The 17,217-nt window shown below is 42.8% G+C and overlaps 2 protein-coding genes and 1 long non-coding RNA gene across 5 annotated transcripts in view; 2 read left to right on the forward strand and 1 right to left on the reverse strand.

Moving 5' to 3' along the window:
- Positions 1-10,186, forward strand: part of SUMF1 (sulfatase modifying factor 1) — a 71,758-nt gene extending 61,572 nt beyond the window's left edge. Inside the window, exon 9 of one of the 2 annotated variants that reach the window (XM_028719351.2) lies at positions 9,715-10,186. In XM_028719351.2, coding sequence (XP_028575184.2) covers positions 9,715-9,750 — 36 coding nt within the window. In that variant the 3' untranslated portion in view covers positions 9,751-10,186. Of the gene's footprint in view, positions 2,611-9,714 lie in introns of those variants that run through there. The other variant, XM_028719350.2, reaches the window with a different exon arrangement.
- A 1,249-nt stretch (positions 10,187-11,435) lies between these two features.
- LOC114591815 (histone-lysine N-methyltransferase SETMAR) lies at positions 11,436-16,395 on the reverse strand. Of its 2 annotated transcripts, none has more exons than XM_028719352.2 (2): positions 16,177-16,395; positions 11,436-12,703 (listed from the first exon to the last, which is right to left on the reverse strand). In XM_028719352.2, the coding sequence occupies exons 1-2, from the start codon at positions 16,249-16,251 to the stop codon at positions 11,903-11,905; spliced, it is 876 nt and encodes a 291-aa protein (XP_028575185.2). In that variant the 5' UTR covers positions 16,252-16,395; the 3' UTR covers positions 11,436-11,902. The 2 variants fall into 2 exon arrangements, with proteins under 2 accessions (XP_028575185.2, XP_077781139.1); XM_077925013.1 differs by lacking the exon at positions 16,177-16,395 and adding an exon at positions 12,841-12,961.
- On the forward strand, positions 13,381-16,487 carry LOC144327025 (uncharacterized). Its single transcript, XR_013392002.1, has 3 exons — positions 13,381-13,455; positions 15,880-16,021; positions 16,349-16,487. It is a non-coding gene; the product is annotated as an uncharacterized LOC144327025 (long non-coding RNA).
- The last annotated feature ends 730 nt before the right edge of the window (positions 16,488-17,217 follow it).

Consider the following 17,217-nt stretch of genomic DNA (forward strand, 5'->3'; position numbering starts at 1 on the left):
GCTGAGAAGAATTATGGTCATGAATTGAGGGGGTTCTCTCTTAATAAGGAAAAGAAATGTTTAGAGGCAATTGGCTTCAACTAGGAGATGGATTTACAAAAGCAGGAAGTGAAATGCTGCTTTATTTCTTTTAATAATTCAGTGTGTGGCTTCCAAGTGCCCCCCCCCCCAATACCAGATATGGCCTTCAGTGGCCAACTTCCTGCAATATCGGAATCAACTTTTGTTTAATTAGCCGCATGGATTACAGTCCTAAAGATGCAGGCATCAGTGTATACAGTTTGAATTAGCTGCAAAAATGTTTTCATAGAGTGTGTAGACTCCTTACAGGAGCTACAAATGACCCAAATTAGAAAAATGTTCACAAACAATGCATTTAATGTTTCCAGTTTATCCTTGTTGCCAAATCTATGGTACTTTCACTAAGGAATGAAACCTATATACATGTAGTTAGGAGTAATGTTGGCATTTCTGGACCAAATGTGATTGTTGGTTGAATGAAAGGGACATCTGAAGTGTTGGTGTGTGGAATGAGGAGGGGTAGGGTGAAAATCAGACACAGTGTACACCAGAGATGGGAAACCTGGACCCTCCAGGTGTCTTTGGATATTTCCTACCAAACTGCCATTGAACTTTTGCACATCACTCACTTATACGAAGGATACTCCTTTTGCAGAACAGCAAAAAGTTCTTTCTCTAGTCAATGGCCCTTCTGGGGGGGGGGGGGGGATACATAAAAAATAATGATAGGGAAAATGATGATGAAAATAAGTTGTGAGGCTTAAATGTGCTAATACTGAGACCTAGCTATAGAATTTTGAAGCAGTTAACTAATATCTTTGATGTCATTCAGTCTGAGAACTGATAAAGGTGGAAGCCAAAACGTTTTGCTGTAAGAATTTAAAATTTCTGTCTTGTTTCTAGTCACTATAAAGTGTGTGTGTGTGTGTGTGTGTGTGTGTGTGTACACACTAGTCTTCTGGTTGTAAATGGTTTTAATTTTTAACTTATTTTGATTCTGCATTTTATATACAGGTAGTTGTAACCTACTTAGGAACCTTATGATGGGTAAGAAATACAATAAATCAAGCATAACCAATGAAGTGCCTTCCATATGTTTCTGGATTATAACTTCCTGACATTCATGACCATTGTCCATGGGGCTGATGGGAGTTGGAGTCTTAAGCACATCTGGTGGGCACCATGTTGTTAACCCCTGAAATGCCATTACTACTTAGGGACAGAGAACCTATGGCACTTCAGCTGTTGTTGAATTCTAACTTCTGTCATGCCTGACCATTGGCTGCTGGGGGTCCATCTGGTGGGCCACAAGTTCCCCACCTTTGACTTAAAATGTTTCTAATCATATGAATTAAGCATCTGTTAATGCTAAGCAAGCTGGTGTGCTGTAAGCTTCTCACATTTCATGATGTAAAATACATGGTTTTTAAATTCATTTAATTCAAGTAGCATATTCATTTTTGCCTATCTATTCTACTGTTTTCCATTCTTCTTCCAAAGAAGGATATTTTATCTGTTTGGTGTTTTGGTACAATAGAACTGGATACCACAGAGACATTTTCACTCTAAAACCATTTATGCTGGAGTTCTGGGTAGTAAATGTACAGATTTTGACTTTGGCAGAATAACCAACCCAAACCATCAAAGTGACTTGTGTGTAATGGAAACTGCCAGTATTAGCTTGTATATACCTGCACATGATGTGGCCTAGTAAATAGCACAAAACTGAGACGAACTAAGTTAATCAACAGCAAACACTTGGATAGTTTTGGCCTTGGTTCACATGTGTAAAATGGAAGTAAGAAGAATTTTCTCTGGGGTGAATGAGACAAGGATGTTAAAGTGCTAGAAGGATTAACAATCACCACAGCCTCATTCTGCCTAATGGTAGGGCCAGCCCTGTATTTGTTTTGCTGACAGTGGGGCAAGTTATAGCAAAGTGCTAGAAAACTGAAGAAGAAATAGCTTTGACTATCTGGTACTGTCTAGACTACATTGTTAGCAGAGAAGCTTATTAAGCAGATAAGAGTAGCATGAGCTTGTGTTGCAACAGATGACTTTTTGCAAGAGTGGCACTGCTTTATACCTCATGTTAATCATCACTAAAGCCACCAGCTACCCACAACAACCTCTGCAAGGGCATCTTCAGATGCCAGTTTTCACAAAATGCACAGAATATGAAGCAAACCTTTACCACAAATACACACTGAGAAATTATTAACACACTTCTTTATCTAATTGTCTTGTTAAGAAAAGCATTTAGAAGTTCACGTCAGCAGTTTAGCACAGAAATTTGAACATGTCCAGTACTCATTCCTGCCACTATAATGCTCAGGGATTTCTTCGCTATACTGGATCTCATATTGAAATCCATTGGTAATTATTTCGCAGTTTCACCCATCTTCAGCTTTCTAGCAAATACATTTAAAGGTTGACAACCCAGTCAAGATTGTTGCCTGGATCAAGCAATGCGTTTTGTTTTCCATGTTTCTTTGGGCAAGAAAAGTGCTTCCTCTTTTTCTTCCTGGTCCTGCAATTTTCTTTTAAAAATACAAAAGTAAAATAAATAAATCATGGCTTCTAATTAAACACTCTGTTCCTAGTTGTGATTCTTGCATTGGGCTAGTGTTTTGCTTGCTTAGCTATTCAGCGTTTGTGGCATTTCCTGTCCTAAGTAATTGTTGTCAGTCCAGCTGTGAATTTAGCAAATTGCCCTGTGTTCTCCTAGGGCAGAAGTGCCCCAGCAAGATTTGGAGACGTGGAAAGATGGAGATGGGGATTTTGTTGTTGTGTTAGATTATGTCAGAGGGAGTTGTTTTGATCATAACGGAAAGTGCTCAGCTGTTGTATCATCCCGTAGCCTTTGATTGCAAAAGTTTGCTGTCTAAAGTTATCATCAAAGGCTTTCCTGTTTGTGCTGTGGCATAACACTGCAGGAGGCAAGTTGTGTTGGGAAGTGTGCCCCAGTGCAGTTCTCCAGTTATGAACCCTGATTTGTGCGACAGTAACTGAGAAGCCACTAGGTAAGTAGAACCTTGACTCCCATCCTTCAAGTTCATTCAGCTGCACCCTGAAATCTGAGAAAACCGCTTGAATCCTGTGCATGTGTACTCAGAAATAAATTTCACTATGTTTAGTGGGGCTTGCTCTCAAGTATGAATAGGATTTCATGATGAAATTGCAATTCCTACTTCTCTACTGGCACAGAGTGATCTTACACCCACAACCTGCAACCTGTCTCAGTTAGCCCAAAACATATCTACAAGCTTAAAACCATTCCTTGGTCTTTCCTGCTGGTGTATCTAGCAATTACTTGTGTGTGCCCATAAATGACTAAGCCACTTCTGACAAACTAGAGCAGCGTGTGGAAATGCCATTTACCGTACCTTCCCACCGGAGCGGTATCTACTTGCACTTTGACGTTGTGAGTGAGATGAGTGAACCAGGAAGTCTTGGCTTTGTAGTACATCCAAACCAGCATTCTTGGTTTGCTGCTCCTGAACAAGCCACCATCAGCAAACCAACAACAAGCCATGGCTTCTTGTGACTTGTTAAGGAGCAACAATACATGATCCCTGGTTTGTGTTAAGACATGGTTTCCTGGTTTTCTGATTCTTGACAGGGGACGATCAAAGCAGGTGTGCGTTTATGTGTGTTTATGCACAAGCAGAACCCAAGTCAATATAAGTATTTTGAAATGTCCAATCTTAGATTTAATCTAAATCATTTCTAATCTTAATAATAATAATATAATAATAATAATTTATTATTTATACCCCGCCCATCTGGCTGGGCCTCCCCAGCCACTCTGGGCGGCTTCCATAGAAACCAAAAATACACTAAAATATCACACGTTAAAAACTTCCCTGAACAGGGCTGCCTTAAATTTCTATGTGCCTTTTTGTGCTTAATCCCTACAATTAGTAGATTTCAAGACTATGAAGATATTTTTTTTTAACAGAGCAGAATATTAATTCTTCAAATAAATCTAATTTTGAAAGGTAGTTGGGAAGCAGGGGTGCTGAAAGAAATGCAGTTGTCACTAAATCCTACTTTAGAACATTTATAGATAGTTCAAAGCACTGGTTTCCTGGTACTTTCTGCTGTTTAATATTCCACCAGTATGAAACAAAACAAAATGTTCCCTTCAAGCTCCTGACATATGGCTGAACAAATCTCTTGTATGGGACTAAAGCCTCTTGAATATATTTATTAACAAGTCTGAAAAGCCTTGCTCTTGGATCTACCCACTCATCTGTAAAATCAGAACACAAGTGAAATGGATGGCATCTGAACCAGTAGCTTGTGATTTCATGCCTGTAGAGCTATGCATTTGGTAAGCATGACATCTCTCTCTTGCTCTGGTGTCTGTCGGTTGCAATCTTGCTTTTAAAGAGGTATTGGTAATGGTAAGTATTGGGTGAGCAGAGGCGTGCAAGATAGCTGATTCTCTGGCATCCAGGAACTCCCAGCTCCGGTTTTACACATTGGAAACTGACTTACCCTAAGGTGAATATAGGACTGCAACCTTCATCTCTTGAAAATTTGTATGTTTAATAGAATGAAACTGTAGGTAAGGAAACCAAGTTAGTCCCTCAGCATTTGTTGATCTTACAGTCAGAGAACTCCTAGTTTGTGGCAGCACCTGGTAGGTCAGGGCTGTTCTTCAGCCTTGGGTCTACAGATGTTGATGGACTATAACTCCCATTTTCTCTGATCATTGACTAAGCTGGAAGTGCATCATGGGAGTTGTAGTCCAACATCTAGGGACCAATTGGGGGGGACAGACAGGTGGCGATGGAATGAACAAAGGCACTTCATTCACCTAGATACTGCTTAGAGAATATTCTAGAAGACATTTGCCACATTTTACATCTGAGTAATGAACTTTTTGAAAATCTTCTTGTTAAGGGTAGGTAATTCATCCTTTTTTCCGTTCTGTGGTTGTTGCTGTATCCTAAGGTTGCAAACTTGCATTCTGATACAGTGGTACCTCTGGTTACGTACTTAATTCGTTCCGGAGGTCTGTTCTTAACCTGAAACTGTTCTTAACCTGAAGCACCACTTTAGCTAATGGGGCCTCCCACTGCTGCTGCACGATTTATGTTCTCATCCTGAAGCAAAGTTCTTAACCCGAGGTAATATTTCTGGGTTAGCGGAGTCTGTAACCTGAAGCATATGTAACCCGAGGTACCACTGTACTAAGGAAGGGACCCAGGGCTAGCTTGGCCATGAGACAGACAGCCGATGCTGGGGACCACAGCAGCTTGCCATTCTTTCCCCCTGAGCTAGCCTGCTCTACAGTTCCTGAGCTAACTAGCTGCCCTCAGGTACAATGGAGGATCACCCAGGTCACATCAACATGCTGATCTGCTTGAATTCTGTATGTGGATTGGGCGAGGGTACCATCTGCTCCTTTGCCTCAGGCAGCAAAATATCTTGAGCTAGTCCAGCAGGAAGCAGGACTTGGCAGACGCCTGTGGCCATTAGTGGTGCATATAGTGGGATGGAACCATTTTCCTGACACTTACCTGGACACGGTTGGGCCAGCAGGGTTGTGAAATCGAGTCCATGTGGGTGAACAGGAAGGAGCATTCATTCCCCATCCCCCATATGCAGCAGTAACTCCAATAGTAGCCCGAAAATAGCTACTGCCTGTGGCTGGTGCTGGCAACTGTGAAGGAATGAGTCTGCCCTTAGGTTCTAACACAGGGAGGAATGTATAGCAAATCAGCTGCTGCTGTAAACCTCTCTTCGTTCTAGTCTGCTACTCTAGCTATCCCCAGCTCAACAGAGCCTATGGAAAATGGCTATGAAAGAATAATCTGAGCAGGTAAAAAAAAACATCCCAAAGCCCTGACTAGGCCATTATTTTTTTGGTTGAGTGGCTAGCCGTGCTGATCTATGTCTATCCCTCTGGGTCCTCCTCCATGCATCTTAGAATTTATAAGCAATAAATGGCATTTCAATGCCATTTTTATTTTACCCCCTCAGTAAAAAAATAAATCCTATGGAAGACAAAAGTGTAGCACTGAGGGTTGTGGAAGGTAGGGAAAATAATAATAAGATCACACTCTAGGAATAAATTAGGGGAAACGTTGGTGAGGAACCTGTGGTCCACCAGATGTTGGAGTGCAAATCCCATAATCTATCTGTTGTCCGTAAGACTGGGACTGATATTATTATTATTATTATTATTATTACCACCACCCTTCAACCAAGGATCGCAGGGGTGTTTACAATATAAAAACACAACAATACATACCATAGTAACAATCAAAAACCATACCCACCCCCAGTTTAAAAGGCCATAGATTGTTTAATTAGCCAATAGGCCAATAATAGTTGGAGTCTAGCAACATCTGGAAGGCAACAGTTATCTAAGCATGATAAATCTTAGCTCATACATGGGAAAGTGTGGAATAGTCTTGCAGCAGAGATGTGCAAGAAGGGGCCGTGATTTCGATTTTGAGGCAGGGATAAGAGAGATTGCAGCTGCTTCTCATGAATCTCTGCCACAAGATTATTCCACTATTTATTTTGTATTTTCCAAATAGATTTATTATGCTTAGAGCAAATACTAAGCTGCACCTATATGCAAGTCTTCCAGGTGGTAGAAATAGGAGCTCCATTGCACCTCTTTAACTGTTGATTCTGACTGGTGTCCATACCAGAGAAAGGATTGCTAAAAATTTGCTTACTAGTACAAAGCCAGCTCTGCAGGGCCAAATCAAAACCTGGTATTAAAGCATAGTGCAGTCAATTATTTCATATGGTTTTTCAGTAAACTATGTTCATTGATACAGGAAGTCTTCTGCAGAGCAGGAATTAAAAAGCAACAACAGCTAGATATGTATAAACAAAGTGATTTGTCATCTTTGGATACCACTAGAACTGCCCCCTGGTATACTATGTTTAAATATCAGCAGGGCCATGAAATTACTTTACTGTTTTGAAAGCTTTCAGCCTCGCTAGCTCAGATTTCATTTGATGACCTCTGCATTTTTTAGATGAAAGACACAGCTATATTCCTTATGTTTGGAAAGGAATATGGAGGTGAGGGACTCAGGAGTGCATTGCGCTATTTGTCTTGCTGCCCTGTAGCAGAATGGCAGCATTAAGGTGTCACAGCAAATCTCCAGTATTGGAGGCAGTAAGCTTCTGAATGACTGTTGGGAATCACAAGTGCTGTTGGGCTTAAGAGCCGCTTCCCACAGACATGTTTGACCAATGGGATAACAGAAAGATGGATCAGTTGTTGTTGTTGTTGTTGTTGTTGTTGTTGTTGTTGTTGTTGTTGTTGTTGTTGTTATTATTATTATTATTATTATTATGTTTGTTTATACATACCCCAGCCACTCTGGTTGGCTTTCAACGGAACATTAAAAACAGAATAAAACTTCAAACATTAAAAACTTCCCTAAACAGGGCTGCCTTCAGATGTCTTCTAAAAGTCAGATAGCTGTTTATCTCTTTGACATCTGATGGGAGGGCGTTCTACAGGGCGGGCACCACTACCGAGAAGGCCCTCTGCCTGTTTCCCTGTAACTTTGCTTCTCACAGTGAGGGAACTGCCAGAAGGCCCCTCGACGCTGGACCTCAGTGTTCAGGCAGAACGATGGGGGTGGAGATGCTCCTTCAGGTATACTGGGCCGAGGCCGTTTAGGGCTTTAAAAGTCAGCACCAACACTTGGAATTGTGCTCGGAAAGAACAGCTCTCTTTTTACACTTTTAAAAGACTGGTTCAGAAGTAAAGAAACTTTAGGGAAACTATGGTGGCTTAGTAGAGGCAATAGTGTATTCACGTCATTGCTGAGAACTAAGCCTGGAGTAAACACCACAGAAGAACTGAAGTTTTGTTACTGACTCTTAGCTGCTTAAAGCCAAAGCTCATAAAGGGGGTGTTTTTGATCTCACACTTGAATATGGTGCAGAATTACAGCTGACTCTGCTGCTGCTCTCCTTCCCTGCTCATCACACTTGCTGCGTTCACCCCAACTGTAACATTATCTGGGAAGTACATGACTTCTGCACTGCTCATATCACTTCTTTGTTTGAAAGATCTCTTCTTCCTGCCTATGAAGAGATCCCAAGGCAGGTACAAACAGCACAGTCAATAAAAAAATGAAATCCAAACCACAACTACAAATGCTATATGAAACAAATTGCTTTGGCTTTGGTCCTGGCACAAAACCATTATTCATTTCAGTGGCAGTCCTAGGTTACGCCCTTAAGCGCAAAGCAGGTGTAGTTGAGAGAACTATTTGCGGCCAAGTTGCATTTCTCCATTGGGATGCTCCCACCTCCTAAGGAGCTCCAGTTTTTCCAGAAAAGGCATCATAATCATTAGACCTGCCTAACTGTATGTTGAGAGACACGGGTGGCGCTGTGGGTTAAACCACAGAGCCTAGGACTTGCCGATCAGAAGGTCGGGGTGAGCTCCCGTTGCTCGGTCCCTGCTCCTGCCAACCTAGCAGTTCGAAAGCACATCAAAGTGCAAGTAGATAAATAGGTACCGCTCCGGCGGGAAGGTAAACGGCATTTCCATGTGCTGCTCTGGTTCGCCAGAAATGGCTTAGTCATGCTGGCCACATGACCCGGAAGCTGTATCCCTCTCCCTCGGCCAATAAAGTGAGATGAGCGCCACAACCCCAGAGTTGGCCACGACTGGACCTAATGGTCAGGGGTCCCTTTACCTTTAACTGTATGTTAACTTATTTTGCTACATTGGCCTATTTTCTTTGGCATATTACACACAGGTTTTTGGAATGTCTTCTAAGTTTCTGCACTTTGTGGGGGTGGGAGACTATCTGAAAAGTACTTCCAAAGTGCCACTCTCGATCGTGGCTGAGCCTTTTGTCGGAAGATTCAGGACAGAGAGAATAAATCATGTCACACGCTGCATAGTTCAGCTATGGAACTCACCCCCACAGAAGGGCCACCCGGAAACTAGGATGGCTTTTAAAAAGGATTAGAAAGAAATCGTGGACAAGGCTAACAATGGCTACTTCCACTATTAGAAGGGGCACGCCTCTGAACACCAGTCGCTTGGAATTGGCTTCCCACAGGCATCTGTTTGGTGACTGTGAGAACAGGACAGTGGACTACAAGGTTTGACCCAGCAGGCTCTTCTTGTATGAATGTGCACCCATACACACAATTGTAATAATTATAATAATTCTGTATCAGAAATCTAAGCAGATAAAATACTTCTGAATGCCTTTAGAACAACGACGCAAGCTGTTTGTGCTTGTGGATTTTGACACAAAAAGAGAAGAGGAAAAGTTTGAAGTGTTACATTGTAAGTGAACGTTCATTTTTAAAGGGGGAAGTGGTCCCTCCCCAAAAGTGGTTAATACTTGAGGTAATACAATAGACACATGTCGGTGTATAGAACGAAAAGGGAAATGTCTGACAGGGCACTGAACTTCAGACTGCTTACGTGGCGCCTCAAAAGGCAATGGTAGCAGTTATGTTATGATAAGATTAGCTAATCTTCATCTGTCCACTGTGACCCAGTTGGTTTCCCAAACTTGCCTAGCAAAAAAAGAAAAAAGTGTACTGGGTAAAGTAAACCTGTCACAGGCAGACCCGAAATGAGAGCAACACCCATTATCCTCAAAGAGAACAAACTTCTCTCTTTACCCCAACATCCCCCCCCCCCCAATTTGTTCCTTGTTTCCTCTGTATAAGCATGGAGTTGACGACTATGGAACTTTCCTTTACTAACTGGAATGCACAGCTGATCCAGATGACATTTTGAAGAGCAGAACTCGGCTGCTGAGGAACTGTATTTTCCCAGCTAAAAAAATCTACAGTATGGAGTTGCGATGAAAATGAGATTCCTCTGCCCACCTCCACCTTCCCTTCCATCCACCGAAACACGGGGTCTTTTGCGGTAATGAAGTTGTTATGAATTGCTGGTGTGGGAGTGCTTTGCTTCAGGAGTCAGCCTGCTGGTAAAAGTGGGAGGTTGGCAAGCTCATATCCCCACCCAAGCCTTTGCAGCAGAGATGCGATCAAGAGGACAGTTCAGACTTATCTTACAAAGTCAGATAGATGCCGAGCTAGTTATGATGCTTGTCATTGCAAGGATTAGCATGGCTCTTGGCGGGTAAGGGCCATAGCTTAAGGCTACCAGATTTATTTCAATGAATCCGGGGACACAATCAATCAATCACTATTTTTTTAAAAGAGGAAAAAAGTTATTAAAAAAATAAAGACATAATATCTTCTCTTCTGTGATCTCCTCTCTTGCGTGGCCTTCCTCTGGGACCCAGCCTTTCTTGGAGCGCTAGCCGTGTTCCCCCCCCCTCCTTGCACTGCGATCCCCTACAGGCTTACTCGGGAGTAAGCATTAGCAGAACCCCCTCCTCCAGCTGCTGCCCTGCCCATCTGTCTGGGTGTCTCCTGCGCAGGCATCGTCCAGCGGCCGCCCATCCGTGCCGTGGCACGCCCAGTCAGCGGGTCCGGGGCTGAGCCGGCAGCAAGCAAGCGGGAGGAGGCGCGCTTGGGCTGGATCAGCTCTTCTCCTGCTCACCTGTCAGCTGCAATGGCCAATGACGAGCTGGCCAACAAGCTGAGCCACTGCTTGCAAGTCGAGGAGCACAATGGTGAAGCTGAGCAGCTGCCCAAGCACCACCCAGAGGCTGAACTGGAGCCCAAGCCGATGGCCTTGGGAAGCGGTGCTGACAGCGAGCTGAGCACCAAGTTGCAGCGGCGCACCAAGCTCAACGACCCCGCCAATGGCACCCAGCACTGTGTCTTCAGCCCCTACTCCGAGTCCCCCTATGTGTCTTGTGCGCAACACATCATATGGGGACTTCCAGCAAGGCAAAATGGCGGGCACCATGGTAGTGGGCAGCTCCTGAAGCTAGCCAGAGCCAACTGTGATACAAGGCTGGCTCTGTGCTGCTGAGGCTGCCGCTGCCACGTTTCCCGGGGACGTTAGATGAAATCCGGGGACTGTCCCCGGGAAACGGGGACATCTGGTAACCCTGCCATAGCTCAGAGGCAGTACATCTGCTTTACTTGCGGAATGGCTCCAATTTCAATCCACAGCATCTCTATGTAGAGCTGAGAGAGATTTCCTATTTGAAACCCTGAATAACTGCTGCCAGTCAGTGTAGACAATACAGAGCCAGGTGGAGAAAGGGCCTGACTCAGTATAATGTTTTTATATTGATAGATTTTAGGTCTGATGAGGAATCTAGTCACACCGGCATTCATCTGTTATGTCCCTAATGTTTTAACCACAGGGGTTGGAAACCTGTGGTCATCCAGATACTGTTGGACTCATAAGCCCCAGGGAGCATGGTCAATGTTCAGGGATTATGGGAGTTGTAGTCCAGCAACCTATGGAGGGTCATAGGTTCTCCATCCATGCATTATCCTTTTATGACTAGAACAAGATATAGAAGGGGAATAATTTATTGCTGTACAATCCAAGACCAGAAAATTACTGGTTATACGTATGTACTCCTAATCACATGTACACAAAAGCAAGTTTCAATGAAATTATCATGTCCCATTTCTAGGCTTGGGTTCTGGATATAAATATGGTGAGTCATTCATTCCATAGTAATATATTTTGAAAGTTCATTAAGTCCCCAGAGGATTATTTCAGGAAGAGAGGCCCTGAACCAGCTTTGGCTGAGTGCAATTAGTCAAATGTGACAGCTAGTAGTGGCCTGTGAAGTCACTTGTTCCATGTGCATAAAAAGGTACCATATATCCAGCCACTTCAATCAGCATCTCTATCATCTACCTGTGTGGAATGCTGATTCCATGCACTGATCCCTCATACCAGAATAGGGCATCAGTATTTTTGCAATGTAATTGATATATATATATACAGCATTACATGCTACTGGTTCTATTCTCAGAGTGTTTCTACAGCACGGCTTCTTAGGTCATCTTTGTGGAATAATGAACTATCATAAGGCAAAAAATTTGCACATAATTTGGCCCCACAGTAACAGGGTTTCTTAGATACTTCCACTTGCTGCAGCTCTTCTTGATCTTTCTCAGGCGAGGAATTATGGTATCTACCTGAATAATCATATGAAAGTTCTTCACTGGCACAAATATCACGGTTGGCAAAAAGTGCCAATTTAGGTACCATTGAGTCTACTCGGACAGGGACCATAAAGAGGTTTGGTTCACAGGAATGGTTCAGGAACCTACCAACATTACCAATGTAAGTGGGATCCACAAATGTCTCCATTATCTGTCCATCGCAGAAGTGTTCTCTTACTGCTATAATGTAATTTGAATCGCTTGATGTCTGCGATTGTATCCTTCTACATGCTTCTCCGAAGTTGAGTATTTCCCCAGCGTATTCACAAACGAATCTTCCTTTGGGTATAAACTCCAGATTGCGGAGACCCCATCCTTTCTTGGCAGTCTTGAAGACTTCAAGCCGGAATTGCAAGCCCCTTTGAATCACCCTGTTTTGGCACAACTCTCCACAACGGCACATAGTGTTGCATTCAAAAACAGGCTTCGAAAAATCTAGTTCATTTCCTTCACAGTTAATGCACTGATTGTTATAGTTTTCCCCATAATGAAGGCAGGAACACGTGGAGGCAAGACAGGAAGAGGAGTGACAGCTGCAGCCATTAAGGGAGACTTCAGATGGGTCTGGTCCTCCTCCCTCTCCAGCCACATGATCTGGGCTGTACTGCAAAAGAAAACAGATCAGTGTGTAGTGTCTTCTACATTAAAAAAACAAATTAGCCATAGCATATGATACAAATAGTGCATACTCCTATATATTTCTACTGAGAAGAAAGCACGACTGAGCTCAACAGGACTTACTTTTGGGTAAATACATATACAGCTGAATTCTCCATTCAAGGTTGTCAGTATGTTTGCTGAAATACACGTCAACATATGAAATGTAAACATCCTGATGTTTACAAGCATACACAACTAAATGCTTTTCTGCATTTGCGTTTTTGATTTTGCCTTGCTCCCTAGAGAGGATTTCTGCAGAGATCTATTTTTACAATGCAGGTGCTAGTCCACATGGCTGAGGATGCACTAATAATTTAATTCCTCTAAAGTAGCTCATTAGCCAAAGCAAGGATAAAATTACACTGCCAAGCCCACACAAATCTCATGCTTCTAATTTTATCTGAAGGCACCAGCCATGATTCAGCGTGTTTGGGATGGCAAATGGATCCTTTAAGAACATTAGAAGAATGTGAAATAAAGTTTGCTTTATTTCTACATGACAGAATACAGAAAGGAGATGGGTGAAGTTTAAGGAAGTTTCCTATTTAATTTTCATCAATACGTGGCTGTGATAATGTACATACTGATTTATCACAGCTTCGCTAGTTTCATTTCCCGGAACGTGGAAGAAGCAACAAAGGGATCACCTAGCTTGGACCTGGTGCTCAGCAACAGGGAGGAGTTGATTGACAAAGTGTAAGTACTGGGAACCTTGGGAGGAAGTGATCATATCCTCTTAGGTTTCATTTTCAGAGACAAAGGAAAGCTGAGTGTAGTTGGGGTAGCTAATATCGCAGAAGACAGAATTCACTATGACCTTAACAGTTCGGAGAACTGGGCCATCGTTTCCCCATCCCTGAAATAGATGGCACATAGTCCAGAAGGGATTGTGTTGATGTTGAAAAATAAAATATTTCCATAAGTCTCTTATTCTTTCCCCCTTTCCCTGCCATATTTAATCCAAATTTAAATTTGTAGTGATTTTTCACTACAAATTGACTGGGAGGAATAAATTTCTGATGTATCATGTCTATTCCGAAATTTAAGATTATGTAATTTCAAACTATATTTCAATAAGAAAACATTTCAAAAGTTCACCCACTTTTTGTAGCATCTCATGTTGATGACTGATGTAAGAATATTTTTACTTGGTACACAGTGTACACACATATTGGAAAAACATGTCATTGCAACCCTTTTTAAATCAATTTATAATAAGGTCAGCATTCATACAAACAACACATCTAATATTAACAAACTTTAAAATCAAACAGCAACAGGAAATCTAAACATTTGCCTGTCAATTACGTTTTCAAAGAACACTAATAATTTAAGCAATAAGATGGAAGGGTTTTGCCAAAGATAAGAGTGACATCTCATGGATGTAACTGATAGTGCAGGGTCATTTAGCACTCACTGGAGGAAGCAAAGGAAACCTGCCTGCTTTTCCACGTAATGATGGGCTGGTGTCTGGAAGGGTTCCAGAGGCTTTAGCATCCGCACAAGAGCTGGAAATTGAACTGGAGGTAATAGCAGTGCAAATACCTTCAACTTTTGAACTTCTGCCTTAACAGGAGGATTAAAGTTATAGGAGACCTGCCAGAAGACAATGGCATCTATACTTTCAAAAGACAGGGGAGATTGCAATACAGTGGTACCTCAGGTTAAGAACTTAATTCGTTCTGGAGGTCCGTTCTTAACCTGAAACTGATCTTAACCTGAGGTACCACTTTAGCTAATGGGGCCTCCTGTTGCCACCACTGTGCAATTTCTGTTCTCATCCTGAAGCAAAGTTCTTAACCTGAGGTACTATTTCTGGGTTAGCGAAGTCTGTAACCTGAAGTGTCTGTAACCCAAGGTACCACTGTACCAAAGTGAATTAAACTTACATCACTCAGCCCTACTTAGAATCATAGAATGGCAGAGTTGGAAGGGACTACAAAGGTCAAGTCCAACTCCCTGCGATGCTGGATTCTTTCTAACTGGGACCAACTGGATAGCTCAGTTAAGAGTGCGGTGTTGATAACACCAAGGTTGCAGGTTCTATTCCCATATGGGACAGCTGCATTGCAGGTAGTTGGGCTAGAAGATTCTCAGGGTCCCTTCCAACTTTACCATTCTATGATTCTATAAGTTAATATGTTTAGGACTAAGGTGGAATAGTATTCCAAGTAAAACAAATTTTGACTTCACACTTGACTTTAGAGAGGCCACAGGAAATGGGCACCTTGCTGAAAGCAGGTCTGGGTCTGCTCGGGGCCTGGGTGGGAAACCAAGCAGTGCCCCCCCCCCCCAAATACACACTGCCTTGAGTTCCATGGTGGAAGAAAAGCAAGTTATAAATGTGCTAACTAAATATATGTGTGGTGTAGTACTTTGAGCACTTGACTAGGACTTGGGAGACCAAGGTTCAAACCCCTGCTCACCTGCAAAGTTCCCTAGCTGACCTTTCTGTCTCTGCCTAACTCACTTTGCAAGTTATAGGTAGGTAGTCTGCCATAGTCGAAACAAACAAAAATTCCTTCCAGTAGCACCTTAGAGACCAACTAAGTTTGTTATTGGTATGAGCTTTCGTGTGCATGCACTTCTGTTTCAGTGTATCTGAAGAAGTGTGCATGCACACAAAAGCTCATACCAATAACAAACTTAGTTGGTCTCTAAGGTGCTACTGGAAGGAATTTTTATTTTTATTATTATTTTGTTTCACTTTGCAAGGTTGTTGTGGGGGATTAAATGGGGAGGGTGGGTGGGAGAGCACAAGAGCCATGTGTGCCACCTTGAGCTCCTTTGGAGGTGGGGGAAAAAGAGGGCATGCAAATGCAATAAACTGATTAAATGAAATTGCACGGAACTATTCTTGCAGTGATGGGTGATATATTACGTGGGCTTCAGTCCCAAATATTGCAGGTACAACACCCGTACATGCACAGCCCAATCCTATGCAACACTTTCGAGTACATCTATGTAAATGAATAATAATAATCAATGCTTTTTTCGGGGGGGAGCATACCCCTAAACATTTTTTTAAGGAAAAAAGCACTAATAAATAATAATAATAATAATAATAATAATAATAATAATAATAATAATAATAATACACACACACCCTTTTCTCCAAAGGAACTCAGTGTTGCATACACAGCTCGGCCACCCTCATCATTTAATCCCCTGTGAACTCTCTCCCCGAAGGAACAGCAGTTAGAAGGACCAGCGGTTCTCCACCTCTGTACTGAGAGACCTGGGGAAATTCTCCTAACCAGAGGTAAGTGGCAGACCCGGAAAGAACTACAATTCCCAGCGACCTTTGCGAGAGAGAGTGACATGGCCGCCGTCCTCCACCAGCTTTCGCAGAGCTGCTGAAACTGGCTTCGCCCTCTCGGTCCCCCGCCCTTTCGTTTCAGCGGCCGCCGCTCTCACCTGAAACGCCGGCGGCTCCTCCAGCCGCGGCCACACAGCCACGGGGAAGTTCTCCAGCCCTCCACTCACGTCCATGCTTCGCCTCTAAGGGTCAACCCGAAGAGCCAATACGGCCGGGGCTTTTTTTTTTTTAAAAAAAAACCCTACTCTTTTCCCCGCCCTGCTCTCTTAGGATTGGTCAGCTCTGCGCAAGGCTTCGTTCAATGAAAGGCCAAGCCACCAATGAAGGACAAGCTGGAGATGGACGCCGGAAGCTTCCATGGAAGAAAGAGCCAAAGACTTGAGTTGAGAGTTGCGCATGGAATATCGCTTGCGGGCGTAAGTTGCAGGAAGGCATTCTCCTTAGTTATTTTGTAAAATGTGCACACCGCTTGATTGTAAAACAAAACAAAAACAAAACGCTCAAAGCAGGTTTGCAAAAAGATAAAACGATAAAAGAACATTAAAAAAATCATAGCTGTATTTTAAAACATTACAAAGCAGCAATAAAACTGCTGTCACATTTGCTAAGCAGGGTTGATTTCAAATTGGATGGGTGACTGCGTGTTGAGATGCCTGCACTGCAGGGGGTTGGACTAGATGACCCTCTGGACCCTTTTTCAACTCTACATTTCTGTGATTTTACAATTAAAATTACCTCGGATTTCTAAGAATATTTACTGCAGGTGCTGAGAAAAGTACAGTGAAGGCATTTGAGAGCTACCTGTAGAAAACTGTGTATGCGTAGGAAAACACCGTACTTTTTAAGCATAGCAGCAGTGTGTCTCACCCTAACCAAAAGAAAAAGGGTTTTTAAACACACACACACACAGAGAGAGAGAGAGAGAGAGAGAGAGAGAGAGAGAGAGAAACAACCACAAAATTTAAAGTGGAAGAATAAGGCATCTTCAGAAAAGTCTGCTGAGCACTTGGGTCTGCATGTGTTGAACTTAGGCTGGGAGGAGAGAAGAAGGTCACATTTTTCCTTTGGTGCAAATTGAGAGGCAGTGTGTAGGACTTGTGGTGATCGTTTTGGGGGGGGGGGGGGAGAAACAAAGCAGC

The sequence above is a fragment of the Podarcis muralis genome, chromosome 2, assembly GCF_964188315.1.
Source record: "Podarcis muralis chromosome 2, rPodMur119.hap1.1, whole genome shotgun sequence".
Lineage (NCBI taxonomy): Eukaryota > Metazoa > Chordata > Lepidosauria > Squamata > Lacertidae > Podarcis > Podarcis muralis.

What these genes read in the sequence shown, in the direction of transcription:
- LOC114591815 (XM_077925013.1), bottom strand. Translation starts at nt 12,948, where the DNA reads ATGCTTGTAAACATCAGGATGTTTACATTTCATATGTTGACGTGTATT. An exon ending in GTATATGTATTTACCCAAAA is followed by an intron (nt 12,704 to 12,840) that starts GTAAGTCCTGTT and finishes TTTCTTTTGCAG; the next exon opens with TACAGCCCAGATCATGTGGC.